Raw genomic sequence first — 22208 nt, 5'->3', positions numbered from 1 at the left:
TAAGGTATTTGATAATAATTTGGTAATTTTGCTTTTTGAAGTTTGCAAATGTTGTATATTCCCTTTAAACAACACAATTAAGAAGTTGAACGACTACGACAAATACAGAAACTTCATAAGTTCAGATATAAAAATTATAATTTATATTCTCATAAAATTGGATAATATGTTAATACTGTTGTCAAAACATTCCAAAAAATTACCAGGAATACTATAATAATTTCAATTTATAATTAATTTGATCAACATACATTTGCATGTTGTTAAATGATGGGTTTGGTTTGGGCAAGATTACACCAATGTTTAAAACATTTCCCAACTTGTTTTTGTCTCTCTTCTGAATACTTCTTTCAATCAAATATTTCATACAATTGAGAATGACATAAAAGGACGCCAAATTACAAATAAAAATGCTTTGTAAGCTACAAAGAATACCCAACCTAAGATTTGCTCACTATCTCAACCACTAAGAAACTTAGTAAAATTTATATTTTTCGTCATTAACTCAGGTACTTTCGATACGATTTCTTTTGAAGAGTTTCACAGCCTCTGGCGAATACAGTACTTTCAATTTTAAAATTTTACAACATTTTTTGTTTTGTTTTAATTTCTTTGAGTCGTCTGCATGCTTTTGAGGAAGCGCTTTTTAAAGTACTTACATAAACCACAAAGGGAGACTGACAAGGACCATTATAAAAATTGAGTTGAACAACGGTACCAACCGGGAAGGGTTTGCACCCGACAAAATGTAGCCTTTAGTCAATGCCCCTGCGGCTAACCGCACACCTGACGCACCCCGGATACCAATATGCAGGGTGCCTCACATGTCCGGCTAGCCGCGTGGGCCTTGACTTAAGGCTAGACAACAAAGGCTAGACAATATGGGAACTGCCAACATAGGCCTAGATCGTTGGTAGAGCACTCTACACCCGATTTCATGAAACTCTTACATTTACGACTCATTGCAGCACTGTGACGCGTTGTATGCATACGATCCGTCGCACGAGTCCTGTGATTCATTTCACAAAACTCGTCATAAGTGTGATGCGTCCTAGGTGTATTTATAGTACAATACAGTGACTGTTATATGTATTTATTCAATGTACAGTAAATAATCGTCTGATATTCAGCAATGAGTTGTCAGATTTCCTTTCGAAAAGTTTTTTAAACATAAAACAAATTGGCAAACGTTTGAGGCAGTTTTACGGAAAAGAAGCTTGCGGTGGACTGTTAGCTAATTAGAAATTTCACCTGCAATATTCAAGGCCAATTTGTATTTGCTCATTTTCTATCTATTTTCATCTATTTGAAAAGCAAGGGTGTGCAAGGCGCAATACAAAGGTTGGAATTATCTTCCAGTTTTGGCAGCTAGATACAAATGCAAGTGCAGAAGTCAAAATTTAAAAACATTCTTTGTAATCGTACATGTCACTTTCTTTTTCAAAATAGAAAACAATAATAATAAACCGCTTATAAATTATAAATGCTTATAAAATGCATTTCACACAAGGTCCCAATATGCTGTACAAGAGTCATTGTTCCCCCTTCTCGGTGGGCCAATGAAACATTCCAAATGCAATCTCAGCTCCCTGGGGAGTATACAGCTCGATGCTGCCATTTCTGCGCAAAGCAGCTAAAATCAACCACAATAACCATCTCGGCCCTCACAGGTACCCATTTACTCCTGGGTGGAGAGAAGCAATGAGTGAGCCATTGGTAACTAACTAATGTTTGAGTATAAATTCATTGACCGTCTAAGTTGTTCAAGAGGAAATATAAGCTTGTTTTGAGTATCAAGTAACCCAGGTTCCATTCTCGATGAGAAATCTTTCAGTTTACTTTCCAAAAAAATATATTATTTCATTCCTTTTATTACTTTAAATCAAATGCTTTTCTCCATTCTTGATGAGAAATCTTTTAGTTTTCTTTCCAAAAAAATATATCATTTCATTCCTTTTATTACTTTAAAGGGAATATACATCATTTGCTTTTGCTGTAATTTTCAGAAATGGATGGAATTGGGGGGTTGGAAATATATAGCAAATATAGTTACACTGACTTTTTTGAGGTTTTGGGTTCGAAAATGCTATAAAAACCAAGAAAAACAATCCTTTTCCTGTAGTCTGGTTCCCTGACTCCATTCAAGAAGAAACAGAGCAGTTTACATACATTGGGGAACATTGTAAGGTCAGGGAACCAGTCTAGCTGGCTTGTACCCGTTCATAGGTGTGTAATCGATTGCAAACAAGTGCGATGGTCAACTGGGGCCAGTATTTGAAAAAAAAGCCAGTTTTTTCCAACGCTGGTCGGCCGATCAGCGTTGGAAATTGATACAAAAATACCACTTTTCTTGAAAATGACAGTATACCAGGTGCCATGATTTTACAGGATGCTTTACACTGTCATTCACTAACAGTCCAGCAAGGTACTTCAAAATGATTTGGTAGTTTTATTTGTTGATGTTTGCAAATGTTGTATTTTCCCTTTAAATCAAATGCTTAAAAAAGAAAAAAAAGATTTCATCTTTTCTTTTTGATTTGTGGCTCTAGAGGATTTCATGTTTTTTTTTAGGGAAGTAAACTCTAGAAAGCATTCGTTTGACGATCAACTGATGCTGTGTGACAGTTGAATTTTGTGTATTGAAAAGCCAGCACTCTTTAGTCCTCATTGGAATTATTCATTAGCACTCTTTCCATATGATCACATTTCCACTTCGATTTCCTCACTGTCATTGTTGTTGATGAGGACTTTCGGGACATCAGTGCTTGACCCCTGACCTATAGCCTCCACTCCAGCCGCCTTCCTGTCCACCATTGTTATCTCCTCGACGGCGATGCTACTATTGCTGTTGTTGCTGTTATTGCGGCTGATTGGTCGGCCAGTTGCAGCGGTGGCCGCAACCGTGGGGGCACTGTTCAAGTCTGGGCCGCACAGCGATGCGATGTCGTGACCGACTTCGATAAGCTGTTTGCTCTCCGTCCGAACGCAGCTCATCCTCTCCCGCTGTTTAAACGGCTCCTTCGTAGAGACTTGGATGATGGGGCCCGAGTAGCTCTTGCGCCGCTGGGCGTCTTCGCCGGGCTTCTCTTCCGGCACCAGACTATTCTCGTGTTTCGGTGGGACCGGCTCAGAGGCTGCGCAGAGAGAGCCTCCTCTTTGGTCTGCAGTTGGCACCGCCAGCGTTGGGACGTCCGGAACGGGTTGCACGGGTTTTTCTAGAAATTCCCACGTGGTTTCATCCTCGGGTGCGGAGGACGATTTCGCGTTGTTTTTGCCGCGGAAAAGAAATGAAAACCTGGAAAACATCGGGAAACAAAAAAGTCAGTAAAATTTCAAGAGGATATGAAGGCTAGGATGGTTCAGTAACAAAACAATTCAACGTGGACTTGACGACGTAACATACCTGTAAATTTGAGATTTTTTTTGATATTCTTACATTTTACGATGTCCTTTACATGATCTGCCAATTTTCAAGACACACAATTGCACCATTCGTTAATTACGCTAATTACAGAAACTGGCCAATGTGCAGCAACTCAGTTTTTTTGTTTTGACAAAATGACCTACTCTATTCGTCACTCAGTCTCACTGATTTACATGTAAGCTAGCCTTTTACATTTGTGCAAGCCTCTACGATTTGCATTTTGACAAAGTGACAAACGTGCCTTAAAAAATGTATAAATTTTATACATGTGCTCCCAGTGAATCTGTGTACGAACATACATTGCGTACGAGTGACGAATATGTGTCCATGCTCTAATTTTTCCGTTTTGATAAAGTGATGAATGTACTTTGTAATTACTATGTCCTTAATTAAACATTTTATGAAAACAGAAACAAAGCATGGCTATTTAACTACTGGGCTATCGCATCAGTTATATATTTTTTAATTTGGGGAGAGAAAAGTATACAAACACACAATTTGAAAAAATGGATGAACTTTAAACACGATTTTCTCAAAACTTAGTTTTGCTGCTTTGTTGGCAGATTCATCACTTTGTCAAAATGGTGTCAAAATTGATACTGACTTCCTGAATTTGCAGACAGTTTGTGCAAAAATGTCTGAAGACTCTTTGTTTGTTGGATGAAATGTCTGAATTCGGTCAGTGGTTGTCAAGTTCAGAAATACCAATGTATGGGTTTTAATGTTCCATTTTCAGACATTTTGTCCAAAGCAGAGAATTTTCAGACATTCAGGGAACGGCGTATTCAACGCTGCATTAAATAAAAGTCCAGAATACAACCCTCGTGTTTCAAAACATCAAAAGCTGATGGAAAGCATGCAACGTTTCTCTTTACCAACATTTTTAATCATATGGACACCAGCTTCATCCAGGACTTAAAAAAGGAAGCAATATTCATTAAGTCATGGAGGTTCACATCAAAAATCACCCATCACCAACCAATCCACCGGAAACAAAAACCAGCCACGCCTACTCAATCAACTTCTTTAAACATCTAATTTACCTTTTTTCTACCAAAAAGTTACAAATTTCCAACACAGTGGACAACTCTAGTCCCCACAAAGTAAGTGAGTGTTCTATAAAATGCTACCTACTTTAAATAAGGTACCCTACCTCCCTTGGCCTGTGTGTGGGCCTTCCTGAATCCACCAAATTCCAACAATGTGCACATTCTTTGTCCAACATTGACCTTAAACTCTGTGTAAAATAGTAGAACCTGGGGCCTCAGTCCTTGTTCCATCAAAATCTATCTGTTGACTAGGTGTTGGATTTTGGCAGATTACAACCGGCCCTTTACTATCACTTTTTACACCCACGGTTCCACGGTCGTACTGTAAACTACAGTACACGTTTGAATAGGGTATAGGGTCCAATCCACGCCACCATGTGCTGTCTATCAATTTGGGGGTGCTCTAGTGGTCAGAAGACTGCAAACAGCCATTACTTGAGCTTGCTGACTAGTCCCGTTGACAGGATGATTGATTATACATGCCCTGCACCGAAGCCCGCTAGACTCACTATAAGGATTTTATTACGTTAACATGCGGTTCTTGTGAGAGGGGCTGGTGTTTGGCTACGATTTTCAGGTTCAATAGTTCAACCCAAGGGGCACTCACCATGATATTTTGAGATGTTTCAATGACGAACTTGTGAAATATGAAATTTTTGACCGCAAAATGTCGGAGTAATTACAAAATTAAGCAATCTGGACTTTAATTTAGAGCAGAGTCACTCAGCAGAGGGATTCATCTCTGCCCAACCCCAAGCTCCGCCCTTCCACCACGCTACCAAACAATAACTGCAATATAACTCTTTAGTTTGGTTTACTTTGAGACTGGAAAGCAAAGCAAGTGAAGTCAGACACAAGACCAAGTGAGTTAGAGTGCTGTTACCTCCACCACAACTACGCGATACTTTTCTACGAGCCAAATTTTTGAACACATATGGAATTTCCTCGTGCAAGTTAGAACCATACAGAAAACAAGACATCAAACCGAGAAACCGTGCCCCTTTGACCAAAAGTGTGTTCACAGCTTGACAAAAGACACAGTCGCACCACAAAACCTACGAATGTGTACAATGTGAAGTATGGTACATGCTAGTGCATCAATGTTTTCTACGAGCAGTTGCCAGATAAGTCTAACAACAAGATTTCGAAATTGCAAACACAAACAAAATGTTGACCAACAACAAACACACCGGACATGCTGTTAGTTTCCTGGATCTCACCTCTTCAGTCACTTCAAGCCTCTCGAGCACATTCCTTTTGTAAGTTACCATGGAAACAGATTAATAAAGATTAAGCAAGTTTAGATAACATTCACTAGGTTGCATCAAGTCAATGGGACCAGGCCATTCAGGTCTCTAACTACAGGCTGGTGAAGTGGCTCTTCCCCAACTTGAAACTTCTAATGACCCTAGTTCAGTTCCTAGCTGTCTGTGCCAATGTCTGGATTTGGTACAAAGGATCTGAAATTACTTGTGACTACGGCTTGCAATCACATATGCCCCTATGGAAGGCTGCAGTCGCTGCAAAGACTTGTGTCTTTCTGCCAGCTGCACCCAAATAATTTGTACATGGTCTTAGTCCCTAACTTGGGCCAAGTTCTATCAGCAAATATCAGCTGGGAACCAATCACAAGCAATGCACATCCCATCAGGTTTTTGACTGGTAACCAGTTTTGCCAAGCTTAAATTGGTTCCTTCAAAACGCTGATTTATGCTTCCAACAAATCAAATGCAAGCAACTCTGAAGTCAAAAAATATTTGAGTCAAAATTGGCCAGAATTAAACTGTGTTCAACTTACACGAATTTGCAATGCACGAACACTTGCAAGGTTATGATAGTAACTTTGCAAGTGTTCGTGCATTGAAAATTCGTGCAAGTTGAACATTAACTCTGGCAAATTTTGACTCAAATATTTTTGCTTCATGAACTGGCCATTAAACTGACATGTCCATCCTTTACAAAGAGGATGTGCTTGGCAGGTATTAAACAAGTGCGTTTAAAACTGGTTAGGGGCCTGGACGATGATAAAGGCCCGAGCAATTATTTGCGACAAGGCCCTGAGCAAGTTTTAATTAAAAACATACATTCAATACCGGCCAAGCACATATTTATTCCAATTCATAAATACCTTTCGGTAAAAAGTCAGAACAAGTCAAAAATTATAACTTTCCAACGATTTTGATCAACAATTTTACATCATGTTTTATGAAACACCCCCTCTAGCTATGCGTACTGCGCGGTGTGGCGCAGAATGCAGCAGTGTCGGAAAAAAAAGTGTTTAAAACCAGTCAGTGTTTTATCAACCTTTTAAAACCACCCATGTGACGGCTCTCCACCAATAGGAATGGGTAAACTGTCTTAGGTATTTAGGAATTTGAATTGAAGCACTTCCTAGAATAAATCGGAAATTAGTACATGAATTGTGAGATTTAGCAGGGCAAGGGATATGTAAACCGAAGGAAAATGCATTGCAATAACTTTCTTAAATAAGCCGGTACCTGCAATTGACCTATCGCCGTTTGCGAGTTAGCCACGCCCCTTAGACAACCCTATGCAATTTTTGTACACTAAGTTTTGTTTGTCTCAGATTTTGCGTGTTCCACGTCAATTTGTATATCATGTAATTGGACAATATTTCACAAGCTGCGTTGACGTGATTCTCACGCGATTCTACCGCGATAGGTCAATTAAACACACGCCAACATACAACTCATTCAAAAACACCTTGAAAAGTTCAAACCATCAATTAAGATATTACTTTTAACAGTGCATGCTGTTCTTCAATGATTCAGATGAAAATGTACTCACTAATGAGCTTATTTGTTCTACTGGAGCTATAAAGCTAACACATCTTGCACATGTGCGAGACACTGGGGCAACACATGGCTACACTGGATGGTGTATGATAAATGGCAAAACAGTCCAGATTTGAAAATACAAATCAACTATTTTTTCAATTTTTTTGGCATGACATTTGAAAACCTTTGAATAAGTTAGGAATCAAAGCTTGGTCAAAGCTAACTATTAAAATTGTCACTAAAATGCCAAAAAAGGAATAAAACTGATGCAAAATGCTTACTGACTGGATTGACCTGAAAAATACAACTCCAAAAAGTTAGAGACCCAAAGCCGTAACTCCACTTGTAACTCCACTTGCGCAACAATTGATTGCGCAAGATGCGCAACATTTCACACCGCACGACATTTTAGGTATGACACATTTCACGAAAGTTTCATAGGGCGCAAGTCAGTGACTTGAGCAACAAATTATGGCGTAACTTGTGCAAAAAAATTTAGGTGGTATAAGCTGTGGCGTAGCGACTGAACATGAACTATTTTAAGAGCAAATCGTGATGATTGCGGAGGCTGTAATTGCACAACCTATCAAGGTTGATACAAGACACTCACAGCTTCATGTTGGAGGTATATGAATTGCTATTTTACTTGCGACAGAATTTTTATAGTAGCCGCACGATTCCAAGAAAGTTGGACAAAACATTTTTTCAAAACTGGGGGCGGAGGTGATTCAAAAACTGTTTCGTGAATGAACGCAATTATTTAAAACGTTGCAGAGCTACACCGAGTTTCTTGAAATCGATCATAAGTTTATTGCGCGCAGCTGTGCACAAAACTTTTTGCGGAAGTCCTATGCATGGTGTAAGTTGCGCACTGTTTCGTGAAATCGGCTGCTGATGTTTGACTCTGGATATATCTCAGAAGCAAAGGAAAAAAAAATTGTCACAAAATATCGCATGCCATCACAATTCATCCAATCTTAATCAAGGTGACAACCTATAGATACAAATGAGCTATGACATAGGCATTCCTCTGTCATAGTTTATTATGTTGCTTAAATTGTGACCAGCTGGGCCCAATTTCATAGAGCTGCTTAAGCAGAAAATTTGCTTAAGCACGAAAAAACATTGCTTAGTAAAATTAGGTTACCGGCCAAAAGTCCATGTGATGTACATTGCTTGTGACTGGTATTTAGCTGTTGTTTACTTAGCAAAACAATCGCATGGAGTTTTGGCCGGTAACCTGATTTTATTAAGCACGACGTTTTTGTGCTTAAGCAAATTTTGTGCTTAAGCAGCTCTATGAAATTGGGCCCAATTTAAATAACAAGCAACATAATAAACTATGACAGAGGAATGCCTATGTCCTTGGTTGACTTGAGATTGACAGTTACATTTGTGCTTTTGCCATTCACCAATGTCTTTCAGTACTGTATTGTCAGTGATCTCCAAGACTTGAGAAAAATGTCGTAAGCCTACTACTAGGGCGGGATTTGAACCCACCACTTTCTGCTAAAAATCACATTATAATTGGTACGTACAGTCTCTTGATTCCAAGGGGTTCTCCTTTACTCTTTCCAGCGTTGGAGTTGGACCTCGGTTTCTTCTGGTCAGCTTCCGTTTCATTCTGGGAGCCTTCCTCCTTTGGCCTATATAAGTGCACATGAACACAATTGTGAGGCCTTCTGGCAAAATGAGACAACTGGGCATTTGCAAAATGGAGGATTTTGCAGGCTTTATGGCAAAAATGTGTGGCTGATTTTGGTGGATGCATTGTGTCAAGGTCTTAGGCTGGGCCTTGTTTTGTTTAAATGCTCAGCCGTGCATACATTTAGGCCTAGATTAAACTTGAAATCCTCCACGCTGCTCCAGAATGTCACTGGCTCTGCCTCAACATATTGACAGTGATTGCTGGAGGATTTTGCAGGATTGAGGCAGTGGTCACCCCTCCAAGGACCACTTTCAAGAAATAACGGAGGATTTTGCAGGATTGAGGCTGCATGCAATTTTTACATGGAGGCAGTTGGAGGATTTTGCAGTATTGAGGTTGCATGCTAGCAAAAATGCCTGGAGAGTTACGGTTGAGCGCTTGACGCTTGAGTAAAAGAGTTGAGAAAATGGGAGAATCAATCCGCCATCTTGGAAAGTCTGCCATCTTGGGGAAAAAAAGAAGAAAAACTAAAGCGCCTGCCTCCTTTATTTTTTCAAAAAGCCCGGACGAGAAACTATTTATGTTTTAATTGGCCTAATATGTATTCCATGAAAATTTATGTATTCCACGAAACGTTTTTTGCAAAGCAAATAATTTTTTTTTTGCAGTTAACAAAATGTCAAGCTTACCTGTACTGTTGTAATTCATCCTCTAGTTCCATGACATCCAACTTGAGTTCGTCCCGTTCCTGGAGGACAGTCTGGAGTTCCCGCAGCGTGAAGCGGGGTCGGTTGGGATCGCTCAGGTCGATGATTGCTTTGCCCGTCATGTCGATTGTCACCTGAAAAATATTGTGTCAAGTGTTCAGTTTTAGCAAAGTACAAACAGTATGTCATGAGCCAATATGGCCTATCAAGCCGGCATTCATCTCCGGTTTCAGTGGCAGGAAACGACTAAGAATATTTCTATTTCCCCTGGATCGGATGCTAGTCCATGGCAGGTTACTCCCAACTAATGCCAGTACCCATTTATACTCATGGGTTGAGAGAGGCAAGTGAGGGTGAAGTGACTTGCCCAAGGACACAACATGCAGCCAGCAGCTGGATTCGAACCCCTGACCCTCAGATCATGAATCACGAACCCTAACCACTAGGTTACGTTCCCCCTAAAGTGCGAAGTTTTAGGATGCATTAACTGGGCACATTTAATGTGGAGACATTATGCATGATGACCTGTTTGGACACACACTACCCTATTTCCTCACAAGAGAGAACTGCTAAGCACAGAAAAAAATTGCTTAGAGAAAAAATCTCCTTACGAGCCAAAAATATCAATCGAGACTGGTTCTCAGTGAATTTCAGCTGAGCAGAAAAGTTTGTGGAGCAACATTTTCCACTAAGGGAGTCAGGTTGGCATAGCGGTGCTTTCCTCGCCTTCCACTGCTGTTACCTGAGTTCGAATCCCGCCTGGGCCAATATGTGGATTGGGTTTTCAGTCCCTACCTGATTCCGTGGGTTTTCCCTAGAATATCATTCTGGGCTTTTTCCTCCCACCTCTAAAACTGTAATTTCTTCTCATTGTTTTCTCTCTACAGGTTTCTTCAGGCTTGCGAGCTACAGTGCCTAGGGCGCTTTTGAGAAATCCTTGGTTTCATTACCGGAAATGATTAAGAATAATAATAATAACTGAAACGTTCTTTCCTTTAGTGTACAAACTGAAACGAGAACAGGATCCCACATGACTAAACCTTTTATTATAAAGGACCCTTCTGTGACAACATGAAGATCATACCATATCGGTCATTGGTGCGTTCTCCTTTTCCGCCTCAGAATCACCATTCTCATCCGAACTCTTCTGCTGTCGTTCGCCGTCCACAACGTCCCTGCCTGCTAGCCCATGATGCTCCGGCAGCGCCGTCTCTTTCCCCATCGCCCTCAGCTCTGATTGGAGCTCTGACTTTTCGTGGATGAAGTTTTTAGCCATGGTGCTGAGGAGCTCATTCTTGCGCCGCAGGTCCGCTGTAACTTTTGCCAGCCTGTCAACATGCTGCTGTAACTGTGAAAGTAGACAGAATTGGTAAAAGGAAAAAAAAAATGTTGCTCTTTAGATTTTACCTGCCTGAACTCTTTGAACAGTAGACATCATGTGAGAACTAGTGGTTACGGGTAGTATGGGAACCGGGTAACCTATTGAAGTAACACATGGGTAGCCGGGTACAGTAAAAGAAACCCGAACTCAGAATTCATATTCCGGAAATAATCTGAAGGGCTTTATAGCTTTACGGTGTAAACTGCAAATCCGAACCAAACTTTCAAATTTCAGCCAGTACTTTTGGGCATCTTCATGGCAACACTTTTATCGAATGTCGCACACGTGCGATAAAAATGAACCACCTACAGAAGTAGCACATGCACACTAGTTTCCCCCCATTCTTCTGGGAATATTTTACAAGATTCCCAAGACGTTGTTGTGATAGTGTTTCGCTAATGAAAGCCGTTCAATGTGATAACGCCCTTTCGCGGAAGGTATTCGCGTCTTCAATATACAACGTTTTGGCCCAAGACTAGCTTGCAACCCGACTTAATTATTGTTCACAAACATACTTGGTTGAAAGATAGTAATGGTGCGTCTAAAGACGCACCATTGGAAATTTCCGTTAGTAGTTCGTTTTTTTTATTCGGCGAAGTGAGTGCAAGCATTGGCACAATGCACACGTGCGCGCGGTTGCTATAATTCGTCAGATCGTTGCGTGACATCGCGTAGCTGCAATCGGCTCAGTGAGAACGTGTCTCGGATGCTGAATTCAGGCCCAATTTAAAACATGATTCAGCAACTTTTGATTTGAAGAGATCCTAGAATGCTGTCTTTCTCGAAATATACAGCTGAAGCTGAGCTGAAATTTCATCAGGTTAGTTGTTCAGCACCCTTCTTTAGATTTTGAGCACGTTTGTTGCTTAAAACGAACAAAATGCACAAATTCGAATGATGGACTGTACCTCCTGGTGGATATTGAAGGGTCTGGGACTTTTACAGCGTCTCCATTTAATTTCATTTCAGAAGGCTGAATCCACTTTATACCAATTTGTGTAGAATTCTAGGACTTACAGCTTCCACCTCCAATGCTCGTGTTGCCATCTCGTCATCCTTGGCTCGTAGCTGATCTCTCTGCTTATCCACGGTCTCCTTCAACTGATACAGGACCTGCAGAGCCTGTTGCTCATGAGCTGGGATCAGGAAGAAATTAAAACATATGCCGACAATGAGAATTTAGCAAAGTAATACTCTTTTTCAGCCTCATCCTATTTGCTGTACCCAATATATCAAATATTCAATTATGAACCTACATGTAATATCCAAATATCATTTGCTCGATTCAAATATTCCAAAAATACATGTATGAGCAATCTTGGGAGAAAAATGATGGTAAACATCGACGATGTTACATTTATCGTTTTGTGTGGTCTGTTTGTCAAATGCTAAAGTTTGTTGAAAGCCACTTTCGCACATGATTTGAGAGCTTCAATGAGAAGAGTCAGCTCAAATTTCTCGTTTATAATTGGTCAAATATCAGCCATTCCAGTACCACTTCTTATATTATTTTAATACGCTATTGAAGACGCAGACCACACTGGTCACCGACGGACAGAAGGCGGCACTGCTCACTGAGGCCAGTGAACAAAGGTATGAAACACCAACTTTTTGGGCTTTTTAACTTTTCAAAGGGGGCTTGGGATGGTATTTCATGTACATATTTGTCCCCCTTCCCTAAATACGCCACTACTCATAGCTACATTCCATTTTTTGTTGTCATGTGCAAGCTGAAGTACAAATACAGTCGAATCTCGTTAGTACAAACTCTGTTAATACAAAATTCTGGTTATAACAAACATAAAGCCTTAGTCCCGACTGTGCATTTATGTGCACAATGAATGGGACTGATGTTCCGGTAATCCTTACCTTTAGGACCCCTTTACTATATAAGGTTAAAAGACTCACAAAACAGCTGACTAAATGACACTCATAAGTGACATTCTGATATTTCTTGGCACATTTGAACATTTGGCAATGACACCTCTTGAATATCAGCAGGTTTAATTTTGTAGAAAGAGGGCAGGGCTTTGATTTAAGAGGGGTTAAAGACGACGATGACAAACAGAAAATATATTTAAAAAGCAAGATGGCGAACTGCAAAATAATGTAGGAAAGTCACATTTTCTTAGAAAGTGCTTTTAAAATTCTAACATGAGTTTGTCTGAAGAAAAAAAAGACTTCTTTAGCCTGCAAAAGTCACTTTGGTACTGGACAGTCATCTGCAAAAGTCAGTTTTGAATAGAACTCATACAAAATAGAGGTGTCCTAAAAGTAAGGATTACCGATGTTCCTCTTAATACAAAAATTTGATATAACCAACAATTTGGTAAGGTCCGAACAAGTTTGTATTAACGAGACTCGACAGTACACCACACTCCTGGAAACAAATCGGTCCAATGAACGCTGGAAGAAATTACAGTATATGGGTCACCAGCAGCACTCTTGGATATGGATATGTACAAGAAGCACAATAGACCATTTCCACCCCCAGCCCCACCCCCCAATCCCATACCTTTCTCTTGGTCTACAATGCCTTCTTTCTCGCTCAGCTGTGCCTTCAAGCGGTTGGTCTCCTCTTCCAGTTCTTTTGCCATCGCCATCCAGTCCCTTATTTCCTTCTGCCTGTGATCTTCCAGCAGCTTCACATCCTAATAGAACATATTGACGGAGACACATTGATGAGTACAACTACAGTGTAACACAAAATGTTTCCATCCATTGTCATTTTGAGAAGGTAAAGTTTATAAATAACATGAATAAACTGGGTGGATTACAAACAACTTAATGAGACTAGTACGACTGACCAAGGTCAAAATTCGAAACAAAAAGGCATTCTAGTGCTCTATTTTTTCATACTTGACCAACTTTGGTCGGTCGTACTACCAATGTCCAGAATTTATGTTTGCTTAGGAGGGTTCAACATAATATACAATGAAAGTTAGTTGTAGCCCTATAGGTCCTGAATCCTCCCAAATAAAATGACCCAATTTCAACTCAACCGTTGGGATAACTCGACCGTATGTGCGTTAACGGAAAGACAAGTCGCCCGTTGAGACAAGTCGCCCGTTGAGACAAGTCTATTCGAAATTTTTCGGGGAATATTTATATAGGCCATGGTACAAGGCCCTAACAGGGATTTTTTGCCGTGAGGATTTCGTTGCCGTGTCCAGCCGCGGGCGGTGGGGTACAGGTATGGGGTAGCCTGCTTGGCTCGGTTGGATCGGGCTGGGTTTGATGGGGCTAGTGGGGTCGCTGGACGGGGTTGGCTTATTTTAGTTTAGGAAAATGATGGCGCTATCCCATAATGAGATGGGTGGACATAACAGATCAGGTACATGTAGGTTTCGGATAATGACTGCGTTGTCTTAACGGTCGAGTTGTTCCGAGTCGACTTGTCTCAACGGCCGACTTGTCTCACGGTCGAGTTGTCTCAACGGTCAAGCTGTCTCGAGTCGAGTTGTCTCAACGGTCGAGTTGTCTGACATTCGATGCCTCGATCCTTGGCCTCCTCAAACACTTGCCGATATCAGACGCAAATTTTCATCGGTTGCCCGGGAGCCCGCATGCCTGGCACTCTGCAGCTCCTCCTGCAACTGCTGGAGTTCGTTGATCCCATTCTCGCGCTGTTTGACGCACAATTCCAGCTGCTCCAAAACTCGGACCACCTTGGGCATGAGTTCAACCACAAGGTCGCTGCCCACCGCATCTATGAGTTTCTCCAGATCTTTGCCGATTTCGGCGGCCCATCCGTAGACCTCTATCACAGTTAATTCAGAAGCAGAACTCATTTTGGCCAACTCAACAAAAAAGCCACAGCTACATGTGTAGGTTTCTCTGCAAATTTCAGGAATTTATCCGGGAGAAGTTGCAATCAACAAATGCTGTTTGTTTCCACATTCAGTAGTGCCACTCTCAACATTTTGGTAAAACCTTAAGTTCAACTTTGCACTGGACTGGACATGCTGGAGGTCTTGTTCAAGTTGTTCAGGCCTTTTGTCCAGTCATGGAGTTGTTTGCTGTGCATGCCATGGTTATTCCTGCTGAGAAAACAAACCAGGATACTCCATTTAGAACCATCACAAACTCTTTAGGCGATCATGGTCCAGACACTGAAACCGAAAGACACATACATTGTTACGTGAGATAAGATATTACAGCGACATGCGTCAATGCAATATGCAATGCATTGTCAAAAGGCCACGTTCGTTCATAATGCATTGTTTGTTTATCATTTGCCCTCCCAATGTCATGTGACTGACATCATCGATCAGAAGCAACATGGCGGCCGTTCTGTTGTGGGCACGTCGGTCGCAAGTGTGAGGCACAAATCGTCGAATTTTATCGAGTTGCGGGGCTCGGACAGCGTCCGATCTTCAGCATGGGGAACAAGGACAGCAAGCCCTCGATTATCCCCTACGAAGATGCCATTAAAAGAGGTTTGTTGTTGTTTTAACTGTGTCGATTCAGACTCGGGGGTGTAACTCTAATTGACGCAGTTGACTGAGTTTGTGTGTGCATGTAGGCCTACACATGTATCGTAATATGCTGCGCTCTACAGTGGTTTAAATACAGGGTGTGCTGCGCGTGTTGACATTGCAACACCAAAATAGTTGCGGGCGAACCCTCTTTCATTTCAAAGTGGTAAAAGTGTAGTTGGGGACACCTCTATTTTTATCTAGCTATGTTTAAAGGTGACTTTTGCAAATAACTGTCTGTTAATTATGACGCCACTTTTTCATCATATTTTATAGGCAGTGGATATTTAGCCGGAGACGGCAAACCTGTAGTAAACGTTAGCTTGTCGGATATGCACTGAACATGCGCAGTTACTGGGTTTTTTGTACTTAAGACATTTTCCGGTGACAAATTTTAGTCTGGCTCCATACTCTGCAATAAAATGTTTGAGACATGTTAAAATAATAAAAGAAGAATATTCTTATTTTTTCGGGATGGGGAAAAAACCTTAAAAATTTTACCAGTGGGGCCGGGGATCGAACCCGTTTCTTCCCGCTCATGAGATCCGTTGCTTATCCACTACTCCACAGGTGCTACACAACCGTTGGTGGTAATTTAATATATCTTATAATTCAGCCCAATCTTAGAGAGTACAGCGCCCTCTGTTGATAAGGATTGCCACCGGCAAACCTGTAGTAAACGTTAGCTTGCCGGGATTGCCGCCGGCAATATATCCACTATCTATTTTATAGGCCTAATTAATGAAGGTCACTCATTGCTGCAACAATGTTGGACTGAGAAACTTTCCGATTTTGTTAGAAAATACATTGAAAATGCACTCAACTCTCCATAGACTTTGTACGCAACCAAAGAAGTGGCATCTGGATAGTAGGGTCTACATTCTTTCCAATCATTACCGATAGAAATAACAGAAAAGAATAGCAGTTGAGATATTGGAATGAATTTCCGGTTGTGGAATTTCTAGTCTGAGTAACTTGGACCCAACTTATTGCCTTTTTAACATTCGGACATGGTCTGGCGATAGTAGGGTCCAAGCTAATCCGTATAGATGCCGAGCAACACAATTTTGTCCTTGACCCAAATACCCCACATTGCCCAACAAAAACATCAGATTTCACCCTCAAAATGGCCTACAAATTAGTAGATACATGTACGCCACCTGAGACCTGTACAACTAGACATCGATAATTAAGATGGTTGTACTGAAGTTTACTTACGATCCGGATGAAAAGTGAAATTTCCCATTCAATTCTGAGAGCTCCCCTTGCGATCGTGAACACGTTAAATTTCCGACTCTTGTTAATGTTTGAACGACGCGATGTGGTCTTCATGCCCAGCGTACATTCGATGTACGCTAGACGCATGGTTGGAAAGGCCTTCTTTCATTGATTTCTTCAAAGTGACAGCTTGCCAGAATAATTTCACAGGGAGTTTAGTCCCATTACTATCTTTCAACCAAGTATGTTTTTCAACAATAATTACATCAGTTACTTTTTGGATAGCTGCAAATGATGGACTGTACCTTTCAACGCTGTTCAAATCTGAAGATCATTAACACTACCGGTATATTACAGAATAGTGTACAAATGCCCCCGTAACCCAGCTGGCTCTGTCCATATTTTGTGCACAGGCGTATATTATTATCAGTATAATGTTTTTGGGTGTCAGAGCAGAATGGGGGGGGGGATTCACATTATAATGAATTTCAATAAAAAAAAATTGAATCGGCACCTGGTTGTAGATCCTACATGTACATTGTGTATACATTCGTGGTGACTGGATGATCGGAATTCTCGTAAACTCTCGCATATATTTTAGGTTCACTTGCACGCTTTATATCGGGCGGCTCCCTGGCTCCGACGACTGCCTAGTTTACTTACATGGTACTTGTACGTTAGTCAGTTTCTAGTTATTTAGTGCGCTGCACTACAATACTTCAACGGGTCATAGGCCTGGCCGCTGGTAATGGCCCAAGCTGAATTCGAGGGCTGTTATCGCCGCCAGGCCCATAACCAGTTTGAAACACAACGTTTATAACTGCTCTATCACCCCCATTATCCCCATTCATAAATAGCTTTTTGTTTAACCCTAACCACCCTGAATCCTTCAAAATCCTCTTTGCCAAAGTGAGGAATTTGGAGGATTGAGGTTACTGATTTTGCAGGAAGCACTTTGTCAAGGTCTTGGGCCGGACCTTGTTTTGTTTTTGCTCAGCCATGCATAAATATAGGCCTGGATTATGTACTGCTCCAGGATGTCACTGGCCAAACCTCAACATATTGACAGTCACTGCCGCAGGATTTCGCAGGATTCAGGCAGTGGTCATCCCTACACGGACCATATTCGAGAGATAATGGAGGAATTTGCAGGATTTAGGCTACATGTATGCTATTTTTCCATGAGGCTAATTGGAGGATTTTGCAGGATTGAGGTTACATCCTAGCAAAAATGCCCAGGGAGTTAGGGTTAAAAACCATAAAAAGTCCAAAATATTAACAAACTTTCAACGATATTCTACCATTTTGCTCCATGTTGGGAACTCTTCTATGGTGTGCACGGCACGTGCGGCCTGCTCCATCTCTCCTTATATGGAATATGGAGATCAAAGCAGTGGCCGTCAAACCACAGTAGCGCGCGACACATACTGCGCACATGTGGCGCGGAGCGCGGTTGCTCATGACCGGTTTTAAACATCGTTGTTTAAACAATGAGTGGTGTTGAAATTGCAGTTTAAAGGGAATATACAACATTTGCAAACATCAAAAAATAAAACTACCAAGTTTTTACGAAATACCTTGATAGGATGTTGGTGAATGACAGTCTAAAGCATCCTGTAAAATTATGGTACCTGGTGTGAAGTCATTTTCAAGAAAATGGTATTTTTGTAAAAAAATTCCAGTGGTGGTCGGCCGACCACCGTTGGAAAAACCTAACTATTTTTCAACTACTGCTCCAAATTTACCATTAATTTAGTCCAAATTTTGTTTGCTATTGGTTACATGTTCATGAACGGGTGCAGGCCAGCTAGACTGGTACCCTTACCTTACAATTTTCCGGCATCTGTAAATTGATCCATTTTATATTAAGTGGAGTCAGGGAACCAGACTACTTGAACAGTTTTGTTTTTCTTGGATTTTCCAGCATTTTGAACACAAAACTTCAAACATGTCAGTGTAACAATATTTGATCTATTACATGTATACTAACCCCTCAAATAGTTCATTTCTGAAAAATACAGCAAAAGCCAATGATGTATATTCCCTTTCAACCACCCACTTTGCAGGCTCTTGACCAATTGGAATAGGTAACCGGTCTCTGGTAGTTTATGAATTATGCATTTAAATTATTATGCTTGTCTATTTTTTTTCCCCTTTCCAGTTACTGAGGAAGAAATCAAGCGTATCAGGGAGGCATTCAAGCGATATTCTACTCCTGCTGGGTACATGAGCCGGCCTGTCTTCGTGAAGGATGTACTCGGAGATGGCATGCCAGCAAAACTTGGAGAGGTAAAAAACAAATCGAAAATTTAGTTTCTAAAAATTATTTTGAAACTTTCTTGCATGAGAGTTTTCTTTTTAAGAATTTTGTTTTCTGTCGAGGAGTTTTCATAGTGTTGTCTTGATTCCATTGGAAAAACAATTTGTGTTCTTCAGCAATAGTCTTTTTACTCAATAGCTTGTGTGCGATTAAGAGACGATTCATCGATGTTTCTCAAATTGCAGCCTAATGGTGGGGCAGATACATGAAGGGGAATATTTGGGGGAATTGTGCCTTTGATCATGATACAAGCATGGCATTTGGCACACAGTCAGAGTGCTACCGTATGTCTTAAAGAAACATATTTGGTTATGGGGCCATCGTACATTTGTTCTTTGAAAAAAATATAGTTAGAATAACAAGCAATTTGCAAAATTTTCAAAATGGCTGCCATTGCTTGTAATTCTACCTGCAATTTTTTTCAAACTAAAAAAGGACAAATCTGTGATGGCCCTCTAGCCAATTTTTTTTCTCATGACATACATGTACTCTGACTGTGTGCCAAAAGCCATGCTTGTATCATCATAGGCACAATCCCATCAACTATCTGCCGTACTTAAACGAAGGCCGTCACTGCTTAACCATTACAGAACAGCCCTGATATGATATGTTATGTTCATTGTATTTGTCCACCATTTTGGGAAACTTAGCTCAAGAAGACCGTTCGCCTAATTTTCACCAACGTTGGTTGCAAACAAAGGATGTGACTTTTGTGTTTAATTTTGTAATGCCTGTGTCACGCTGTCACGATGTAGCCTCCCGATCACGATAAGACAGTGCTGAGACGCAAGACTCAAAGACATCGTGAAACTCGGAACGACAACTGAACTTTATCGGAGTGACTTCTTGAGCGTCGTTTCGGCATCCTACAGGTCGTGCATGGTCGGCAGTGGAGCCACGATTAGTTTCAGCAGTTGAAACACATCACAATAGTCAGCAAAAATATCCAAAACGGATCAGAGTCTGTCCTCTGTCTGTACTCAAACGGTTGTGTCGTAACGAAGTCGAAACGACATCGCAATAGTATTTGTGAGATTGGCAGTGGTCGTACATGGTCGGCCAAATTTTGTTAGCCGACTTTGAAACGACCATTACGATGTGAAATTCCAAAGATGACGTCACTCCATTATTTCGGCATCGGTTCTCGATCTTTTGTGTCGGTACTCAAGCGATTGTATCGGTAGTCTGTCGGCATTTTGTCGGTTATGTCGTAACGAGATCGGAACTCGGTCGTGACAAAAAATCAGATAAACGGATCCAATATGTACTAGCGAAGTTTTCATATTCCGTTAGAATTCGTTTCAGAGTCGTAGTATTCGGGACGACAGACTTGAGCTCACAATACAAAATTTGAATTTGGAGCCACATTTCCTACGTTTTCCAAGATATTTTTAAATCTCATGGTCTTGACGGGGTCTTGGTCTTTGGTCTTGGATGTGTGACGGGCCTTTATGTTTTGCCACTATTTTAAGAACTTTTTTAAACGTTTAGCCATTTCACAAAAGCTGAAGCCTGCCCCTTGTTTCTGCAGTCGTAGACCAGTGTGATTGACACGATAAATCAACAGCGATTGACATAATAGATAGTGGGCAGTAATTGAAATCGTAAAAACTTAACAACATTTACCCAGAATGTAATAAAGTACTGCAGTGCTTCAAAGTTTTTTTTTAATTAAGTGGGTTTCAAAAATTATGTGCTAAACATAATTCACAGGAAAATTGCTTAAACGAAACTTGTCCTTTTTTAAAGATTTGGGTTTGGTTTAAAGGGTTTGTGAAATTTTTAAACTGATGTAGACATTTTTAGGTTAATCGTTTAAACGTGTAAAATCAAATCCTTCTAGGTGGAAACAGTTGGTTGCAATTGCGCAAATGTTTAGCAGCGGCGGCATAAATGAATATTTGGCTTTTAAGATCAGCAAAAATGTATCCAAAAAATAAAAATAAAAATTTGCATTTAGGATAACTTCCTTTGTGGTTCTGAGAAAAGTAAGTTGACCTTTTGAACAGCATGTGTACCGGTACTACCGGTACATGCATTCCTACTAATTAAGAAGCTTTAGAGATGTCGTTGTGTGGTTACTGTAGCGTGTAAGAATGATCAAGAGGGTATTTAAGCGGATTTTAAGATTCGTTGACCGAAAATATGTCTTCTGTTTAAATGTACATGTATGCATGTGTGCGTGTTACCTGAACCAACTTTCTACATGTAAGTGGGCAACAAATTTTGAGGGATCCTTTACCTTAAAAACGAGTACGAACGTTGTGATACAAGCGTGCATCTGTGTTTTCTTGTGTCAATACATATGTGATACATGTACCGGTACATGTAGACCGTTTGTCATTCTCTAAACGAATTAGCTCTTGAATTAAAAGAATTAAATCCCAGAGTGCCGAGGGATTCGGCAAACTGCCAGCATTAATGGGCAGGATGCTTTTAGCTTAGCAACCCATAACGAACGCTGCGTCTAGGTGATACAGTATAGATCACAGAATGCATACAATTGCCTCCAAAGTCAACACATACATGTACACCCATACATGTACATGTGTACATGTACCGGTACATAAGTGGATACAATTCATTTTCATTTGATCTTTATTGAATAAAGAAATTAGGCCTTGTGATGCATTCCCCTTTGCTCTTTTTGAGTTTCATCCCCCCAAAAAAATTCTTTTTCTCAACTGCTGATTTTCTAGTAATGCAAAATTTATTCACTTTTGAATGAGACATCGGCCGAAACAAGGCAAGCCCACGTTTAGTTATTGAATTACTTTAAAAATGTTGCGGCCCGGCAATAATTCTGTTCCTGTGGGGTAGAGGCTGGTTCCTGCCCCACAATCGGTATCAGTAATGTATGGACTGGGAACCAGTCTGCTCGTAAGGCAGATCTTTTCGTACCCAAAATAAAAAAACCTTTCTCAGAGGGTTGCAGGCACCAAAGAAAGAAAAAAAATGATTTTTGGGGGGGAGATTGGAATTAAACATACAAGTTGAAAATTTCTTAGGAGAAAAAAATGTTAACTTGTTGAAGAGCACGGGTTATGTACATGAATATGTGTAAAACTTTAAGATTTGGCTGATATTTTTACAAGTTTGTCTTGTGCAAAAGTGGTTGAAGATCGATTAAATAATTATAACAATTTGCAAAATTTAAAAAAAATGATTAGGCCAAAAAAAAGAGA

At 40.5% G+C, this 22208-nt stretch overlaps 2 protein-coding genes across 3 annotated transcripts in view; one reads left to right on the top strand and one right to left on the bottom strand.

Moving 5' to 3' along the window:
• Window positions 1-2508: 2508 nt before the first annotated feature.
• On the bottom strand, window positions 2509-15236 carry LOC119728269 (RILP-like protein 1). Its single transcript, XM_038200441.1, has 7 exons — window positions 14532-15236; window positions 13523-13658; window positions 12025-12143; window positions 10711-10974; window positions 9609-9760; window positions 8810-8917; window positions 2509-3295 (listed from the first exon to the last, which is right to left on the bottom strand). The coding sequence occupies exons 1-7, from the start codon at window positions 14796-14798 to the stop codon at window positions 2701-2703; spliced, it is 1641 nt and encodes a 546-aa protein (XP_038056369.1). The 5' UTR covers window positions 14799-15236; the 3' UTR covers window positions 2509-2700.
• A 26-nt stretch (window positions 15237-15262) lies between these two features.
• LOC119728252 (ubiquitin carboxyl-terminal hydrolase 32-like) overlaps window positions 15263-22208 on the top strand; it is a 67400-nt gene continuing 60454 nt past the window's right edge. For both annotated transcript variants that reach the window (XM_038200419.1, XM_038200410.1), the window contains exons 1-2: window positions 15263-15446; window positions 18865-18992. In XM_038200419.1, coding sequence (XP_038056347.1) covers window positions 15389-15446; window positions 18865-18992 — 186 coding nt within the window. In that variant the 5' untranslated portion in view covers window positions 15263-15388. The remainder of the gene's footprint in view (window positions 15447-18864; window positions 18993-22208) is intronic.

This window comes from Patiria miniata, unplaced genomic scaffold (assembly GCF_015706575.1).
Source record: "Patiria miniata isolate m_02_andy unplaced genomic scaffold, ASM1570657v1 HiC_scaffold_1, whole genome shotgun sequence".
Taxonomy (NCBI): Eukaryota; Metazoa; Echinodermata; class Asteroidea; order Valvatida; family Asterinidae; genus Patiria; species Patiria miniata.
Note: the sequence above shows the minus strand (reverse complement) of the source record. Positions and strands in the feature narration are given on the sequence as shown.